Source organism: Oxyura jamaicensis, chromosome 17 (assembly GCF_011077185.1).
Source record: "Oxyura jamaicensis isolate SHBP4307 breed ruddy duck chromosome 17, BPBGC_Ojam_1.0, whole genome shotgun sequence".
NCBI classification, from domain to species: Eukaryota; Metazoa; Chordata; class Aves; order Anseriformes; family Anatidae; genus Oxyura; species Oxyura jamaicensis.
Window position 1 is genome coordinate 5,052,500 of NC_048909.1, and position 16,969 is coordinate 5,069,468.

The window sequence follows — 16,969 nt, forward strand, 5'->3', positions numbered from 1 at the left end:
CGGCCCCGCCCGGCCAATCGCAGCCGCGCCCGGCCCCGCGTCGACGCCGGCTTCGCGCCGCGCAGCCAATCGGATCCCGCGGGGGGCGGGGAGAGGGGCGGGGCCTCGCGCGCGGTGCGGGAGCGGGGCGGGGGGGGGGGGGCGCTGGGCACGGCGCTTTGTACGCGGGGCGGCCTGCGGCGGGCCTGCCCGGGGCCGTGCCCGTGTCCGTGCTTCTCACGCATTTCGCCTGTTCCTGCATCTGGCATTCTTCTGTTTGTCACATTCTTCCATTCTTAGGGCGTCTGTGGCTTGTGATTTTCTATATTTTGCGTCTTTATGGCTTATCAGTTTCTGTATTTTATGGTTCAGATGTTGGGTATTTAATATTTGATGGTTTGCATTCTTTATTTTTATTTTTGCGCATGTTATGTTTTGTATTCTGTATTTTTCTTTTTATACATACCATACATATTATACATTATACACATACATTATATTTTATACAATTTTATCTTTTTCCATATTTGATCATAAAATCATATATTTGATCTTTTTCTATATTTTTTTATATTTTTTATGTCTTTATGGCCTATATTTTTATACATATTTTGTGTTTATGTTCTGTATTTTTATACAAACATGTTAAACACCTTTTTCTATATTTGATCATAGAATCATAAAATCATATATTTGATTTTTTTCTATATTTTACCTTTTTTTATATTTTATGCCTTTATGGCTTATATTGTTACCTCCATTTTATACGTTCCCATTCTGTATTTTTATACATATTACATGTTACATATTTTATCTCTTTATATTTTTCTATATTGTATGTGTTTATGGTTTATATTTTATATATATTCTGCATTTTTATTTTTGTATATGCCATACTTTATACGTTTTATATTTTCACGTGTTCTGTTTTTTCATGTATTTGATATTTATAGGTTTTTATATGCCTTACGCTTCCCTGTGCTTTACATTTTTATTTGTATGACCATCTCCTGTATTTCGTATCTCCGTATTTCATTTTCCTTACACCCCTTCCTTAAAAACTGACCCCCCCCTGACTCTGCAGACCCACCCTGACGCTGACACCACCGGGCTGTCAGCGGGACCCCACCCTGGCGACGCCCCCCCCGTGCCCACAGCCCCCCGTTTGGGAGCACGTTGGGAGCCCCCGCACGTTGGGAGCCACCTCGGCCTGGCCTGAGGAGCTTCGGCAGCAGGGCTGGGGGGGAAGGAAACCCGGGGACACGGATATTAATTAATTATTATTAACGGCGCCCCCCTGGGCCACTGCTACCTCGTGCGCACCGCGAGCCTGGAGCCTCACAGATCCGTGGGATGGGGAAAGCACCGCTTCCAGCAGCGATGCCAGGGAGTGGGGCAGCTTGCGGGGGCCAGGCAGAGCCATGGGGGGCCGTGGTCACCCCCCTACACCCCAATGCACCCCCCTACACCCCAATGCACCCCTATACACCCCCATACACCCCCATACACCCCTCACACCCCGCTGCAGGAGGGGCACCGCAGCATGGTGCGGGGCACACGGCACCTCCCAGCCACCTGTCCCCATCCCGTGGGGATGCCCATGGACGAGCGTTGGACCCTCTTCTTCCTCCGGGAGCCGACACGGGGCTCTAGGGGGTTAGACAGCCTCGCCTGGGCCCACCACACCGTCCAGGCCGTGAGCCCTTCTCTAGCACAGTATTTTGGGTTTGTCTGTGAGGGAAATGCTGTCGGTGTGGCTGCTCTGGGCACTGTTACCCTCTACACTTCCTCCAAATCCATCCCCTCCTCCGAAATGAATGGGGCTTTATTCCGGCCCCATAATATAATTATTATTCCCTACAGCCACAGCTACGCCGAGCCATTTCCCCCATGGAGACAAACCCTTCTGGGCCCGGCTTTGTGCGGGCACTGCCCCGGGGAGCAGCGGCTCCCCCCGGCCGGGGGCACGCAGCCGGCAGAAGGGGCGGTTTGCTGCTCCCGGTCTCCCCCAGCCCTTCCCACCAGGTTATTGTCTGCGCAGATGGGAAGGGAGAAGCCGAGCAGAGGAACGATTGTTAAGGAGCGGGTTGTCTGGCACAAAGAAATTCCTTACTTCTAAATAAAAATGGGACAGCCTCGGTGGCTGCCCCGATACCACAGTCGGCGCTGCAAGGACGGACGCTGCGCCCAGCTCCCGGCTCTTGATGGAGGCACGAGCAGCACAGCGTCGTCTGCTGGATCTGCTCATCTGGTTTCCAAAATATTATATTCTCTCCTGCTGGGGAGCAGCCAAGCAGGCGAGAATATAATCTTAAGCAAATCATGACCCCTCTCGTCTCCACATCCCCACGAGCTCTGTGCCGTCGCCCCATTTGGAGGAGGCTCAGAGAGGCCCCATGTGGGCCAGCATCCGTGGGCGTCCTTTGTGCAGCAGGACCCACGGGAGGGGACCGGTGCCCGCTGGCATGCAGGAGAGCCCCAACGCCAGCGACTGCTGCTGCACATCTGGCCCAGCTGGCTCCCTTCCACGCTGGCTGATGAGAGCTCTTAGAAAGGGTTGCAAAGAGAAAACTTTGGCACCCGTGCCCTGCTGGTGGCCCAGAGCCCTTGCGGTGACACCGTGACCTGGTGACTGCAGGGCTGAATCCCCCCAGCGCCGGCCTGGGGCTGGGGAAGCAGCTGATGGGGAACTCGCCACAGGACTCACCGCTTGGCCCAGTGATGTCTGCTGCGGTTGCAATTGCTGCACAGCCCAAGCTGAAACCCCAAAAGCGAGCAGCCCAAAATCCACCAGCCTCCCTCGGGCACAGCGCTGCCCTGCAGCAGTCCTGCTTCCCTCCTCTCCATGACCTCAGTTTGCGATGAGAAAGTGAGAAGTGTGCGTTGGAGCGGGTGGGACCGCGGGGAGCGAGCTGACAAAGAGCAGCCTGGGTTGTGTGGGGCCGCCGTGCCTGCTTCTTGCACAAGTTTGGAGGGTATCGCCAGCCTCCCTGGAATTGTTCCTATTCCAACAAATCAGCAAGATTTTCTTCCCCAGTGGAAAGTTTCAGTGAGCTATTTAGCAACCGGCTTTCTCTGACCTATTTGCAAGCCCCAAGCCTCTCTCCCTCCACCACCCAGTGCTTGAAAGCTTTGATAATTCAATGAGATGTTAATTCTGACATCCAGCATAACTCACGAGACAAAGCCAAAACCTTTTTTTTTTTTCCTTATAATTTTCATTAATTGCAATGCAGGAGTAATGAATCTTCTCAGCAGCCTTCTTTTCCAAAGCGGCGTTTTGCTGCACACTTCCCATTAGGCCAAGGTGTACCAAGCATTTTCGGACGTTGTGTCTGCTCCTGGGCAGGCAGAGCCCCGAAATGCCAGCACCATGCACAGCACCCATGGGGACGGGGGCACGGTGAAGTGTCGGCCTGGTGGGTGAGGGCAGGTGGCTGCCCCCCTCTTTAAAAAGCCTGCCACAAGAGGATACGGGCAGCTTGAGGCACATCAGGGTCATCTTTTGGGGGAAAATTGTGCTTTAAATGCAAAGGGTCTCCCCTGTGCGGCACTGGAAACTTTTCCAGCCGTGGTTTTAGGAACACTTCTATGTTCCCTAGGCTGCACCTCCATGGTGAATAGTGTCACTAATCCACATGCACGTTCACCATTTTTTAAAATCCTCAAACAATCCAAGGCGTGATGGATGAGACAGAATTCCCGAGAGCCTTCGTGAACGAATGCGTCACGGCGCGGCGCTAGCACATGGCTCGGACAATGATCCCCACCAGGAACTGATTTAAAACAGAAGCAAAAGTCACGGCTTTATTTTCACTGCCGGAGTCGAGCAAGACGGGGCTGCGAAATGCCACACGCTGCCACTGCTCCCAACCTGGGCATAAACAAAGCCAGCACGAGCACAGGTCTGTCGTCATTTCGAATAAATGCAACTAGCAGCCAGCCCTCCTCCCTCGCAGGGGGGAGCACCGGTGGCACGGAGCGGGACGCGGCGGCGGTGCAGGCAGCGCTCGTAGGTCCCAGTTCTGCACGCGCTTGAAGAGCGGCTTGACTTTAAGTACATCAAGGTCATACAGACGGAAAGCTAAGCTCCTTTTCACATCAAAAATCTCCCGCACATGTAAAAGACCGAATAAATTGCCTACTGCATATGTTCATCACTGCTCTCTGAGAGGCCGGATTGAAACAGCCCTGCACTGCTGACTCAAACTGCTCAGAAACTGGGGTCTCTGTTCCACGGGAAACTGTGGGGCTTTGAAATGTGTTTTCATCTCCAAATCCATCCAAAATTTTATGGAGAACGTTCTCAGGGGCCTGGATCGAGGGTGACTGCGTTTGCCGTGCTAAGAGGAGCACGGCAGCAGGAGGCTGCTGAGGGTGCAGCTGGTGCAGCACCGCGCGCAGTGCCAAGGGGCGATGCGGAAACAGCAGCTCGCGCCCTCGCAAGATTGAAATGAAATCAATCTGAGCAGGGAAGTTAAAACTAAATCAAGCAACTCATTGAAATTGCTTTGGAAAAAAAAAATTATGTATCCTCTGAAGGTCAAAATGAGTGGCTCTGATTTCTTTCCCTGACAATAATTTCCTACGTGCTCCCACAAAAGGGTTTGATTTCAGCAAAACTGCATTCTCTAATAAAAATTGCTTCTCCTGAAGTGCCTTCTGCCCTTCCTGCTGCCAACACAGCTTTGCCTGCAGCTGGGCCCCCCATGGAGCTCCAGTTGGTGGCACTGGAACCGCCACCACCACAGCCCCCAGGCTCTTGGTGCCTTCCTCAGCACTGGAGCAAGACTTGGGCAGGAGCCTCCCAGCCAGAGAAGCCAACACAGCTCAGCCCGAGCTGCACCCACGGCTCAGCAAGGTCTGTCCCACTCCGTCATGCTCCAGGGAACGGGCTTTAATTCAGCACAGTCTTGGGGTTGGTTCTGATTTACAGCGTTTCTGACACTCCCAGCAGCTCCCGGGCTGAGCTAAATGAGGTCAGCGATGGTCAAATGCGTGGATTTGGGGGGAGGAGGTGGGTTTTCTTTACCAACCTTTTCCCACCAAGGTCATCACAGCAGGACCCGCACTCCTGCTTCTCCACGGGCTGCCCAGGGCAGCTTGCAGGCCCCGTGGGAAGCGTTGTTCCCATACACACACCATGTTTCACACCCAGATGTTTTCCCTCACCTCCAGCTTTTTCCTCTCACCGCAGCCCCGCAGCCCCCAGCACCACCCCCGGCCCCTCTCCCATCAGCAGCCCCGGGGGTGCTGCACTCCAGACTTCAGGAGCATCCCTCCGTGGCTGCTGCTTTCTGCTCCCTTTTCAGTTTGGATTATTTCTGCGATGTGGGGCACAGACGGGAGCAGCTCTGTCGCTCGGTTGGAACAGCAGAGCATCCCTTCAAATGAGATTTAGAAAAGCAGTGTGGGAGAGTTTCTGTACTGCACATCCACAGAAGAGAGCAGCAAATCCTTCCCTTGTCTGACAGCACATCGAGCAGGCAAGTCCTTGAGCGTGAGACACCGAGCTACCAGGGATTATACAGCTCCTTTGAAAAAAAGGGCTTTTTTTCCAGATCCCGTCAGCAAATCTCCTGCTATTACCCACCCTAAAGCACCAGTAACACTTTCAATCTCTCCCGCTTTCTGCCACGTACAAGCATTTTGCCTTTCACTCCAGGGCTTGGGTTTTGGCGCTGATGCTGAAAGCGCATTACTGCCTGGGACGCAGGGACCGGGGCCTGGGGGAAGGGGAGGGGGTGCAGCCCAAATTAAACAGAGCAGGTTTTGTGTTTCCCATTTTTCCACATGCCTCTGTTTTAATGAATCCTCATGGGGCCGAACCAAGGCTGGGGCTCGTACTGACGGCGGGGAACAGCTCTGGGGCACTCAGCATCACGTGGGGAGTTTCGCCGCTGTGTGGAGAAGCCACAGCCAGGCACTGACACATCCCAAAACCCAGCCATGATTTCGGGGGACTGGCAGCTCTGGGCTGCCCGATCCAGGAACCAGGATTTGAAGGGCAATCGGCTGAGCTGGGAGTGAACAGGACCATGAGCACAGTGAGGAGAGATGCAGCAAAGAGGTTCCTGTATGCTCCAGGACGACAGACCAGATGTGCAACCCACTCTCCAAAAGCCAGATCTGATATTTCTACCCTGACAGGCCTCGGGGCTGTGGTTATCTGTACATTCTGCATCAGCACAGCAAACCCCTTCTTAAACTGGTTTAATTAACGCAGGACAGCCGCTTGTCCACACACAAGGGGCTATTCCAACCGACCGGACCCCAGCCAGCTGCTCTGCACCTGCAGGTGGTTGCGTCAAGGGGGTGGCTTTGGATACTCTGTGATTTTATTTTTTCTTAAAAGCCAATAAACAAAATGCAAAGGCCCAAGTGGATTTTTTCCCTCTTTTTTTTGCCTACATCCTTCCTCCCGAGTTAATGTCCTTTATTCGCAGCCTGGTGGATAAGCCCAAACACATGTGCCGGGGTGTCCTTCCTGACGGCACCGCAGGCTGAGCGCAGCCCCGCAGCCGTTTAACCCAACCAGCCCCACACGAGGCCCTGGCCATTGAGCACTACCTTGAGCCTTAGCTAACACGTGCCTTTCAGAAAAGACTCCAGCCTTCATTTCAAGACACCGAGAATGAAAAATGTTTCGCTTTGGATTTGTTCCAAAATGTTAGATCTGGTTTTGTTGTGTTTCTTTTTTTTTTTTTTTTTTTTTAGAAAAAACAATGAGGTGATTTATTTCCAGTATGACTTCGTCTGGCCCTTGCTTCCAGCTGCCCCTTTGTGTTTTTCTCCCTTATAGGTTACAGAACCTGCAGTACCCAGCCTTTTCCCCCTGTGCAGGTATTTATCCGCTGTCATCAAGTCACCTCTCAAGCTCTTTTTTTAATAACGCAAGCAGATGGAGGTCTTTAAGTTCTCCCTGTGTATGGCTCGTTCTCCGTCCCTTCAATCATTTTTGCAGCTCTTTTCAACACTCTCCGACACCCTCTCTTAATTGCAGACACCTGAACTGGCTGCAAAATTCCCAAATCAGTCTCCCTGGCTCCATAAAATGCAAAATCCTCCTCCACCTCCTGCGCACCATTTCCCCTCACACATCCAGGAATCGTTTTCGGTCCCGGCTGAGTCACCCATCACCTGGAAGCTCCCGTGGAGCTGGTGCCCCGCTATAACCCCCTCAAGTCTTTTTACAGGACCCAACCAGCCCAAATTACCCCTCTTTGCTAAAGTCTGAGCTCCTTCTTCCTTCCCAGGTGATTCTCACTGAACTGCTCTGATTTCACATTTATTCAAGCCATAATAGTGGTGTTTGGGCTCTTACGGTAAGAGTGTAGCTTGTTAAAGGCTGGATGCTGGCATACCACCTGGGAAAAGGGATATTTTTTGTGCCAGCTGTCACCATTTCCCTGTTGTCCCTTTTCCGCCCCCAGCACCCTGTGGGGCCAGGCTGCGGGTGCTGCTCGAGGGCACAGGCACTGCCTGCAGCCAGGCTCGGGTCCGGGAACCTGCAGGGAGCCCAGGTCGGAGCCAGCTGGCCACAACCTGGCCATGCCCAGCTCCTCTGGGAGCTGCCAGCATTGCCCTGGCCATGTGCAGTGGCAGCACTATGGTATTTATTTATTTATTTATTTATTTTTAAAAAAGAAAGCTAAATATGCTGGAAAAATACACTTCTTGCTGGACAGCTGCTAACATCTCCCTCCTCTTCAACCAGCAGGTGATCCCCCTGTTGCAAACACCGCTTTTGAGGGAAGAAGACTGCCGGGCAGGATCCTTTTCCCTGGGAAATGGCTGAATTGTCATCGAGGAGACGCCAGCCCCTGAGGAGGGGACGGCAGCGGCCGCTGCATGGCAGTGTTGCTCCACGCAGTGCACAGCTGTGCAACATCTGCCTCCCCGTCCGGGCTCTCCGAGCACGATGTGACAGCACTCTGCGGACAGCCAGAGGCCTGGTGGTGGGACACGGCCAGCCAGAGGTCCCCGGCTCCTACCCAAGGCTCCCAGGCTGGGAATTGCATCCCTGCTCCAGGAGAAGGCGGCTGGCCACCCGGGAGAGCGTGACCCCGGGCTGAGCCTCCTGCACAGCGCAGCGGCCCCCAGATCTCACCATGGGGCCTAGCTCAGCACAGTTGCATGGATAAAGGATCAGCTGCCCACAAAACCCCCCAGAACTGCAGAAGAAAGACAAATTCCCTCCGTGACGGGTAACAGTCCCCAGGGTGAGCAGCGTGGGGTGCTCAGTCCTCCACACAGCCCCACACAGCTCTTGCTGAAGCCAACAGCACGGCATGCTTTTCGCTCCCCCCATTCCCTCCAGGCCCTGCTGGAGAAGAAATCTGTAATTTGAGGCTCAGGTTTTCCTCCCATTGCCTTGGTAACGCGTTTCCTTGTTGCGTCCATCACCTCAACAAAACGCACATCAAAGGCAGGAGGAGGAAGGTGAAGCACGGCGTGGCCGCCCCAGGAAGCCCCACGGCTTCCAGCCGCAGGCTCAGCTCCGGGATCAACCCCACTGGCAGCCGGGCAGACCGATTTTTTTCATAAAAAGGGAGACAAAAGACATCCATTTTACTTTGGTTTAAAGGAATAACAGTTCTGGTGGTGCCTCACACAAGGGCAGAAGGGGGCTGGGTTTATGCAGTGGAAATTGGGCTGTCCACAGGCGAACAAAGCCCGTGTTGGCTTGGAGGTGGGGGAAGGTGCTGAATTCAAAGCCTGCAGATTTGTTGGCTGCGTGCCTGAGTGCTACAGCCCTCCCAGAGGGCCTGCCCAGGTGTTTCTCCAGGCCTGAAATGCGCCCCAGCAGCCCCAGGGGTTGCCCCCCCTCGGTTCAGGAAGCCCAACATCGGGCTCTGAAGGAGAGGCCATCCTCGGGATCAGCAGCGCTTCCCTGCGCTCCCCTTCCCTCATCTCCACGAAAGGGAAACGAGCAACCAAACAAATAAAACCTTTCCAGACCCCTGGGAAGGTCCTGAGGATTTATTTGTCGAACCTCTCCGTGGCAGCGTTTCCCTAATGTTATTATAACGGCACCGTTTGCTGCTGAGAAAGTAGAGCAGCTGGTTAAACTTCTCAAAATAAAATAAAAGAAAATATTTTTAAAAAATGTGCTGAGCAAAGACTCAGGGCCACAGGAGGTTCTGTCTGCAGGCCTGGGCTCACACTGCCCATCACCGCACAGGCAAAATCTCAGAGGGGTACAGGGGACCAAGCTGTCCCTTTGAGCCCCCTGGGCAGACAGCATCAGGTAGAGCTGGGCAACAACCACGCCATCGCATGGCAGACATCCCCAGCTGTCTCTTGGGAGGCCGTCTGAATGATGGAGCTCAGTGGGGCAAAAAATGCACAGGACAGGGGGACTGGGAAGCTTAAATCCACACTGTGGCTAACCCTTATCCTGCCAGCATAGACATTGCTTTCAGGAGAAAGCGTCACGATGCCCCTGTGCTAGGTGGCTGTGCTAGAGGAGGGTTAATCTGCTCCTTTCTCCTTTCAAATCCATTTGCTGGTGCAGTATCAGCAGAACTCTGCTGTGCTTCAGAAAACGACAGGCCAGATCCTGGCTCCCTTTGGGTCTGAACCCAACAGGGAGCAATCAAGCTGGAGCTGTGGAAGCAGCAGCAAGTCCTGACCCTGTTCTGGTCAGCTTGCAGGCTCCGTGCCCCGCTGCGGATTACTCACACCATAAGTATGAGCAAGTGGGGAGGTCGGCTGTGGGGGGCTGGATCACAGTGCTGGAGGCAGAGAGCAGAGACATGAGAGCCCCTGGGCATCACCTTCACATCGCCCACGCATCACACGACCACCACGGCGCCCTGCAGCCCAAGGGTAACACGGGCAACACGGACGTTTGTGTGCAGCCAACAGCTTTGCTCAGTGTCTAACATAAACTTGGGAAACATTCCCTGAGCCTTGAAGTTATATAAAGTGTGTTCCCTGCAGTGTACGGCTTCTCTCGGCACGGTCGTGCCTATGCAAGGAATATCCATGGTGATGGTGCCCACGGCATCTCGCCTATACTGCCTGCAAATAGCAGGAGTGCAGCTCTCATTTAAATAGGTGAAGGTGCTTGGAAAAGCGAGAAAACAGAGTCCTTATTCTGTCGGCCAATGCAAGCATGTCAAAATGAAAACATCAAAAGACAGTGTCCATTTCTACATCAAAAGACTGTCCACTTGACAGAAATGTCATGTCAGGGACAGAAGGAGAAACACATTGCTCCTACCGAGTCACAACATCCTCTTCCCAAACTTTTGGAACAAGTTTCCTTGAGTTGTTCCATTCTGAAACATATTTTTTTATATCTAATTTTAGAATATAAAACAAATCAACATGAAAACAAAAAAATGTTTCTAATTATTAAAATCTTTTTGACCAAGCACTAAATATTTTTTCCAGTCTCTCACAGAGAATTTTGAAACTTTCCAGTTTCTCTCCCAGCTGGAACAAAATTCCTCTGCCAGGTCTCAGTCACCCAAACTGTCTGTCCGAGCAGCTCAGAGAAGGTCTGTGAGCACAGACAGTGGAGCATTGCTTTAAAACCCTCTGCCTCTGCTACCAAGACTCCATCCTGAGAAGAGCAAGACATGATGACATTCACCCCTGTTACCAAAATCCACACAGAGCATGTGAATCAGTTTGTTCTTCAGGGCTTATGAGGCACAGAGGTCTTGAATGCTGGCAGCACAAGGGCCATCACCAGCTCTTCACATAAAGAAGGTGTCTGGACTCAAAAGACCCTTTCACGTTTGCGCACACGTTTATGCACTAGAAAGTACGTAGCTGGTATTGCCAAGATTTATCCACTTTATTATTTAACCACCATCAGGACTTGCAAGGAAAATTGTGAAAGGGATCCTATCTCAGAGAAAATAATTAATAAATGGAGTGGTTTTAAAGCCAGCCTGGCTATCAGCCCTGACGTTGAGAAAGGAGAGCAGAGAGGCAGCACTTGTGCCTGGTGACCCACTTCGGCCGTGAGAGCCGTGAAAACAAGATGGTATCTGGTAACTTGCTGCTGCTCGGTTTTTGCTGTGGGGTGCAGTCCCTCTTCCTGTTCCAGCCCTTCCCCACGCCCTTTGGCAGCGTCCAATACAAGATCAAGAGCCCTGACTTCTACAGGAGACTTGTCATGCCCCCCCCAAGTGTATGCCTTATTGCAGGTTGTTTGGTTTATTGTGCTCGAGTGGTTGAGGGAAGGAAAGGAAGTGGGGATCCCCAAGGAAGGAAAGGAAGTGGGGATTCCTCCTTGCAAAACCAGGGCTTTGTCTTTCTGCTTAAAACAAATGTAGGGCTCTGTTTTTCCCTGGGATCTGAGGGTCCCTGGTGGGTCACCAGCTCAGACCTTCACTGCCCAAAGCAGCAGTCCTGCTCAAAAACGCACAGTCAAAGAGAAATCCCTGTCTGCTACCACAGGTTCCTGCGGACCTCTTGCAGTGTATGTACCCATTAATTCCCCCAGAGCCACAGCCTACCCACCGACTTCTGAGCAAACCCAAGCTCCCCACCAGCAGTCAGTGCTCACAGCGCTGCCTGGTAGATTGTCCCCTGCTGTGGGCTCTGTGGGAGCAGCCTCCTGCAGGTGCCTTCTCCTCCTCCACCATCCCTGCTGCTCCCCCTTAGGCCCATCTCCCTGCAAAGAGCCCCGCAGATGCCAGCTCCAGCCAAATGTCTCCAAGGATTATTTTTTTTCCTCAGCTCCAGAGGCATAAGCTTTTGTTGTTAAACCTCTTGAAAAAGGATCGCTTTTTTAAGAGTGTTATGGGAGGAAAAGCACAGCTTCAAAATTTAAGCAAAGTCAGCATGAATAATACAGACCCGCGGGAGGGGGGTACTGTTCCCAGAGGGTGACAGACATGGGAACACCAAGGGAAATGCTTCATGAATGCTTCAAAAATATGGTGCATGGCATCAGCTCACAGCCCAGCTCATTACAGAGCTGCTCTGGAGCCAGGGACACTTGTGCTAGGGCCTCTGCTGTGGCTGCCCGACCAGGGCCACCTGCCGCCGCTGAGCTAGACTGATGATCACCCCCAGAGACATGCTTCCAACCTGTCCTTAAATCACCCAGCGTTACGATCCTGCTCTCCCTTATCCAGGAACAGACCCAAAGCCAAACGGCTGCAGTTGATGGGGGAGAGTTTTCTCCTCGTGCTCTCCTGAGGACTTCCAGCCCGACTCAGCATGGTGCTCGGCCTTGATGTGGCAGCATGGGAGAGGACGTGTATTTATGGGATCCAAGGCACTCCAGGGAACAAAACCCCACAGATGTGGTGGCCTCACTCCCTGAGGAGGCCGTGGCAGTGCAGGATCACTACACTGAGGCCCGCACCAAGCACCCAGCACCAGCTTCTGCTGCAGCTGTGGGCAGCGCGGTCCCACCAGGCCCTGCCGCAGAGCCCATCTCTTTCCCATCTCTCAGGCAGCTGTTTACATTTTTGTTTGTGTGAATAATCTCAAATATGAAGGCTTTGCTTTGCTTCTCCCCCCATTAGATAATATTAATTACCATAGGGAGCCGAGTAGCTTGGAAAAAAAAGGGGGGGGGAGGGAAATGCTCTGGAAAAGTTGCAGGCCTTGCAAGTATTTAAAGGGCCATCTGCATCTCCTCCAAACTGTAAAGACAAATGCGAGCAACAGTAGCACATATTTATTCAGTAGACATCATGGCAACATTTCTGCTCCTGTCTCAGCCAAGAACTAGCACCAGGAATGTAAGGCTTGCTGTTTCCCAGGTCCTCCTCTCCTTTGGGAATGCAGCAGCGAGGCTGTTTGGATGCATGGACCCAACACCCAGAAGAAGCCCCTCGGGTTTTGGGGTCAAGTGCCAGCTCTGCCCTCTGCCTCCTCGTCCACCTGCACGTCACCTCGTCTGTCCCTTTAGAGCTGCTGCATGTCTCTTCCTTGTAGGTTTTCCAGTGACATCCTGGGCTGACCTGTCACCTGTAAGATGCTTGCCCCATGCAAACAGGGGTATCCTCTGGCGGGCAGGGGGGCAGAGAGGCAGGTTTCTGATCCCCACGTCCTGCCCCACACACAGCTCCACTGCCGGGCATCTATCAGCTCGGCTGAGAGCACTTCGGGGCAGGGACTCCGTGGGTTTAGGAAGCCAAGGCCGTTAATGCAGAACAATGCAGTCCTGCAGCCCTTGTTAAGGGCTCATTTATTGTAATACAGACAATATTACGAAGGTTTTGATGCACATATGTGAGAACCTACTCTACTGCAGCTGCATGGCCATAGCAAGCAGGACCAGCACAGGCTGCCTGAGGGGAATGTGGATTTGGGAACAGGCCTGAGACCTCTCACCACAGCCAGGCAACAACCAGACAGTTTAACAAACTCAGGGGCTCACTTGCAGAATGCCCAGCAATTCCCTCTGAGCCAGCAGGAGAGCACAGAGCCGGTCACACCATGATTTAGGTACCATCCCCAGGGGAAACGTCTCCTCATTTCACATCTGGACACAAGTACTTACTGGACATAATAAGGAAGGACCAAAAACCATTTTAACATGTGGAGTGAGACAGACTGCTTAAGAACAATAATAAATATCAATAAGTTTATTAATAATTCATCTAGTTCAAGCAAACATCTTCTCCAGGTGGTTATTCCAGCCTGCTGTCTCTCTTTGACATTCAGCAGGGCTGCTTAGGCCTGTCCCTGATTTTTCGTTTGGATACCAGCCAACAAATCCTCCAGGTGGATGCTGCTGATTTACAGCCCATCTCCGTTTGCAGCTATATTTACCCCGAGTTTTTTTGTGACTTACCTTTCAGAGCAGTCACCAGTTTTGAAATACAGGAAGGAAACGGCAGCGATTGGAGGAAGCCTAAAGTGAAATTCAGTCACAAATCTCATGTATTAATTCCTGCCCCATCCTTCTGCTTCCTCAGCACTCACGTTGGGAAGTTGTGCCCATTACTGGCATGCTTTTCGACAGAGATATTATATTGCTATAAATGTCAGACATTTGAAGAACAATGCTATCTATTAGCATGTAAAAGAGTACTATTGTCTGCAAGTTACTAGGTTCAAAGACAGCATTGTGCTTGGCAAATTGCTTTCTGCAGCTCCCAGCAAACCGTCTCCAAGCGCCCTGTCACTCGGAGCTGATGGCTCACAGTGGTGAGAGACCATGAGTGGTTCTCATCCAGCTGAAGCCAAACAAAAGGAGAAAATTAGGTAGGGAAATTGTACAGAGGTCTTCAATACACTTTTGTTGTTTTTGTAATTAATTACTAACTTTTCCTTTGAAAGCAACCTCAGCTTCTAGATCTTTCCTTCTACTCACAGTCAGCACAGACACTGAAATAAGAGAAGCCTTCAAAACCCAGCCAAAGTCACCTGCTGCAGAGGGAGCACTGCTCGCTCCATGGGAAGGAGCCAGGTTTAACCACCCAAGCACCTGGACTGCAGGGAAACTGCTTTGCACCCCAAACGTGCTTCTTGTGCTGGGGGTGGATGGCTTCCAGCTGCTCCTCCAGCAGCTCTGAGCCGCTTCCCTTGCAAGAGCTCAGGGCATTGCTGTTGTGCTGCAGAGTGCGTGCAAAGCTGGTGAGCCTTCGAACCTGGGTTGCAACGGCATCTTGGCATGCTCTGGAGTGCCATGTATAAATAGTGCTCATCTCCTACAGCCCTGCTGTCACCCTTTGTCTTGCAGAGAGGAGAATCCATTTGTCTGGTTCAGTAACCACCAGGGCACCTCTGCTCTTGAGCCACCTGATTCTCCCCTTCCCCTCCAGCAGCACCACTTGTCACCAGCTCCCATCTGTTTCTTCCCACTCGATTAATTCAGCAGGGGGACTTGTGTTTGTGGGTGTTGGGGCCACACTTTAGACTTGAAATTTGACTGTACAATGCATGAATCAAAGATAAAATCCTTGCTGTGTGAAATATTACAGCAAGCACCCAGCACCCAGGGGTGGCACATGGACGGCTGCAGGGGGAGAAGATGACCTGAGAGGAATCTCAGGTGTTGCTACCAGCTCTGACCATGCTCCTGATGGAACAAGCAAGGGTGGTGAAGAATATACAGATGGGTACAAAACTTCATCTGGAAAGCCTACAGCCAGTGATTTGCCCAAAATCATGCCACTGATGTTAGGAGCTGTTACCCCACTGGAGTGTGCAGTTTTGGTAGCTCAGACTCTGATGTCCTCCTTCAGAGGGGCACAAGAGAGATCTCTTGCCAAGCTCCACCAGACCCAAAACACTTCCTCAAAGGTCCTTTGGTTCCTCTGCTACACCTTCCCCCCCCAGAGCCCTCTGCTCAGTGCTGGCAGAACACGGCTTCCACTTGGGCTGGTGCTCACATGCATCTCGGCATGAAAGCAGCAACAACCCCCACGACTTTGCAGAAAAGGGCTCTGGGGCAGAGGAGCTGAGCTGGCTCTGAGGCCAGGACTTGGGGGAAGCAAAAGCAGAGCAGGTGGTTGCAAACTGCACTTACAGCACCATTAACAAGCACTGCCGATTAGACTAAACAAGGGCTCATCAGCATGCAGTCCAAAGGCCACAGGCTGTGGAGGGAGGATAATAGATGAACAACAAGAAGGAGGGGAGATGAAAGGAAAGCGGAGATGGGAATGAGTTTTAATAATATTGTTTCCTAATTACAGCCCAGCAGAGGGAGCAGATGCAGGCTGTACGACCGTCAGAACTCAGCCAGGAACGTGCTGGAGCTGTGGCAAGCACCGGCTGACACAGGGGACACAGTGGCGGCACGGCTTGGTGTTGTGCCTGTGCCTCATGCAAGCTGTGCTTGCAACTGCCCAGCACCCTGCTGATGGTGCTTCTTTTGGGGCTTCAGAAAGCAATTCGAGGTCTTCTGACCTTGGACAGGAGCTGCCCTGGTAGGGCTGGTAGGAAAAGCAGCAGCTTCTTTGGCTGGGGATTGAAAGGGAGAAGGTTTTAAGGTATCATCTTTGCCTGAGTTGTGCTGGGCCTCTGTGAAAAGCAAGGGAAATGGCACACACAGTGCCTGGCACGGAGACGTGTCTACAGTACCAGGTATGGAAGCATCTATCCAACCATGGCACATCCATCCTGCCTGGACAGGAGGAACCTTTCTCATTAAGTCCCAAAATATGTATGAGGGGGATTCAGTATCATCCTCCCAACATAAGAAAACAAAGCAACTTCTTGCACAACCCCATAGCACAGTTGGGACGGTGGGACAGAGCCCTGAACCTGTCCCTCGTGCACAGATGGGGCCAGTTCTCACCTGCCCCGTTTCACTGAGCAATGCACGTGCAGGAAGAAGATTTCAACCTCCCAAAAACCTCTCCCCCAGCTTGGCCCAGTGTCTGTAAACCCCCTACGCTTGTCCGAGCTGTGTGCAGAAACCCACAGGATGAGGAGCACTAATGCGTGTTTTGGCCCCGGTCCAAGATAAACGCCGGCTATAATAACCCTCAGGGGGAAAGCCAAACAGAGGAGCCCGTTGTTAGGGACAGCCCGGCACGTTACGCTTCATTTGGGCCAACAGCACTTCCCACACGAGGCTCAGGGCACCGGCTGCTTGATGTGGGCAAGGTGGGCTGAGGCCAGGAATCGGAGGAAAAGGGTAACGTGGGGACAGGGAGCTTCAGATGTTGGCTCTTGCATCAGCCTGGCCCACAGAGACACAAAAAAAGCTTGGAAGAAGAGCAGCTGGCAGGTATGTCGGCCGTGCTGGTGTCAGCTGGAGGTCCTGGTTTCTAAGAGGCCAGGAAGCAGTGGTGGTGTCTCCTGTCCCACGCTCCCTCCGTGCATGTGTATGAAGAGGTCCTGCTTCAGGATCCCCTCTGGTGAGCTCTTGTCTGGCTCCCTTCAGAGAGAGCTGCAGAGGAACACCAGCGCTGGATGAAACCCTGTGGCACTCTGCTAGGCATGGCCTGAGCTCTGGTCACTCATGGAAGCTTCCTCAACCCCTGTAGACATGGTGAAGGGACCCGGGGGAAGGCCTGTCCCTGCCCCGGGAGGGAAGGTGGCCTGCAGCCTTCTC

At 52.5% G+C, this 16,969-nt stretch overlaps 1 protein-coding gene across 1 annotated transcript in view; it reads right to left on the reverse strand.

The window, feature by feature from the left end:
* Positions 1–14,569, reverse strand: part of MEGF9 (multiple EGF like domains 9) — a 54,703-nt gene extending 40,134 nt beyond the window's left edge. The window contains exons 1-2 of the mRNA XM_035341942.1: positions 14,553–14,569; positions 12,818–12,859 (exon numbers count right to left, since the gene is read on the reverse strand). Coding sequence (XP_035197833.1) covers positions 12,818–12,859; positions 14,553–14,569 — 59 coding nt within the window. The remainder of the gene's footprint in view (positions 1–12,817; positions 12,860–14,552) is intronic.
* Positions 14,570–16,969: the final 2,400 nt, after the last annotated feature.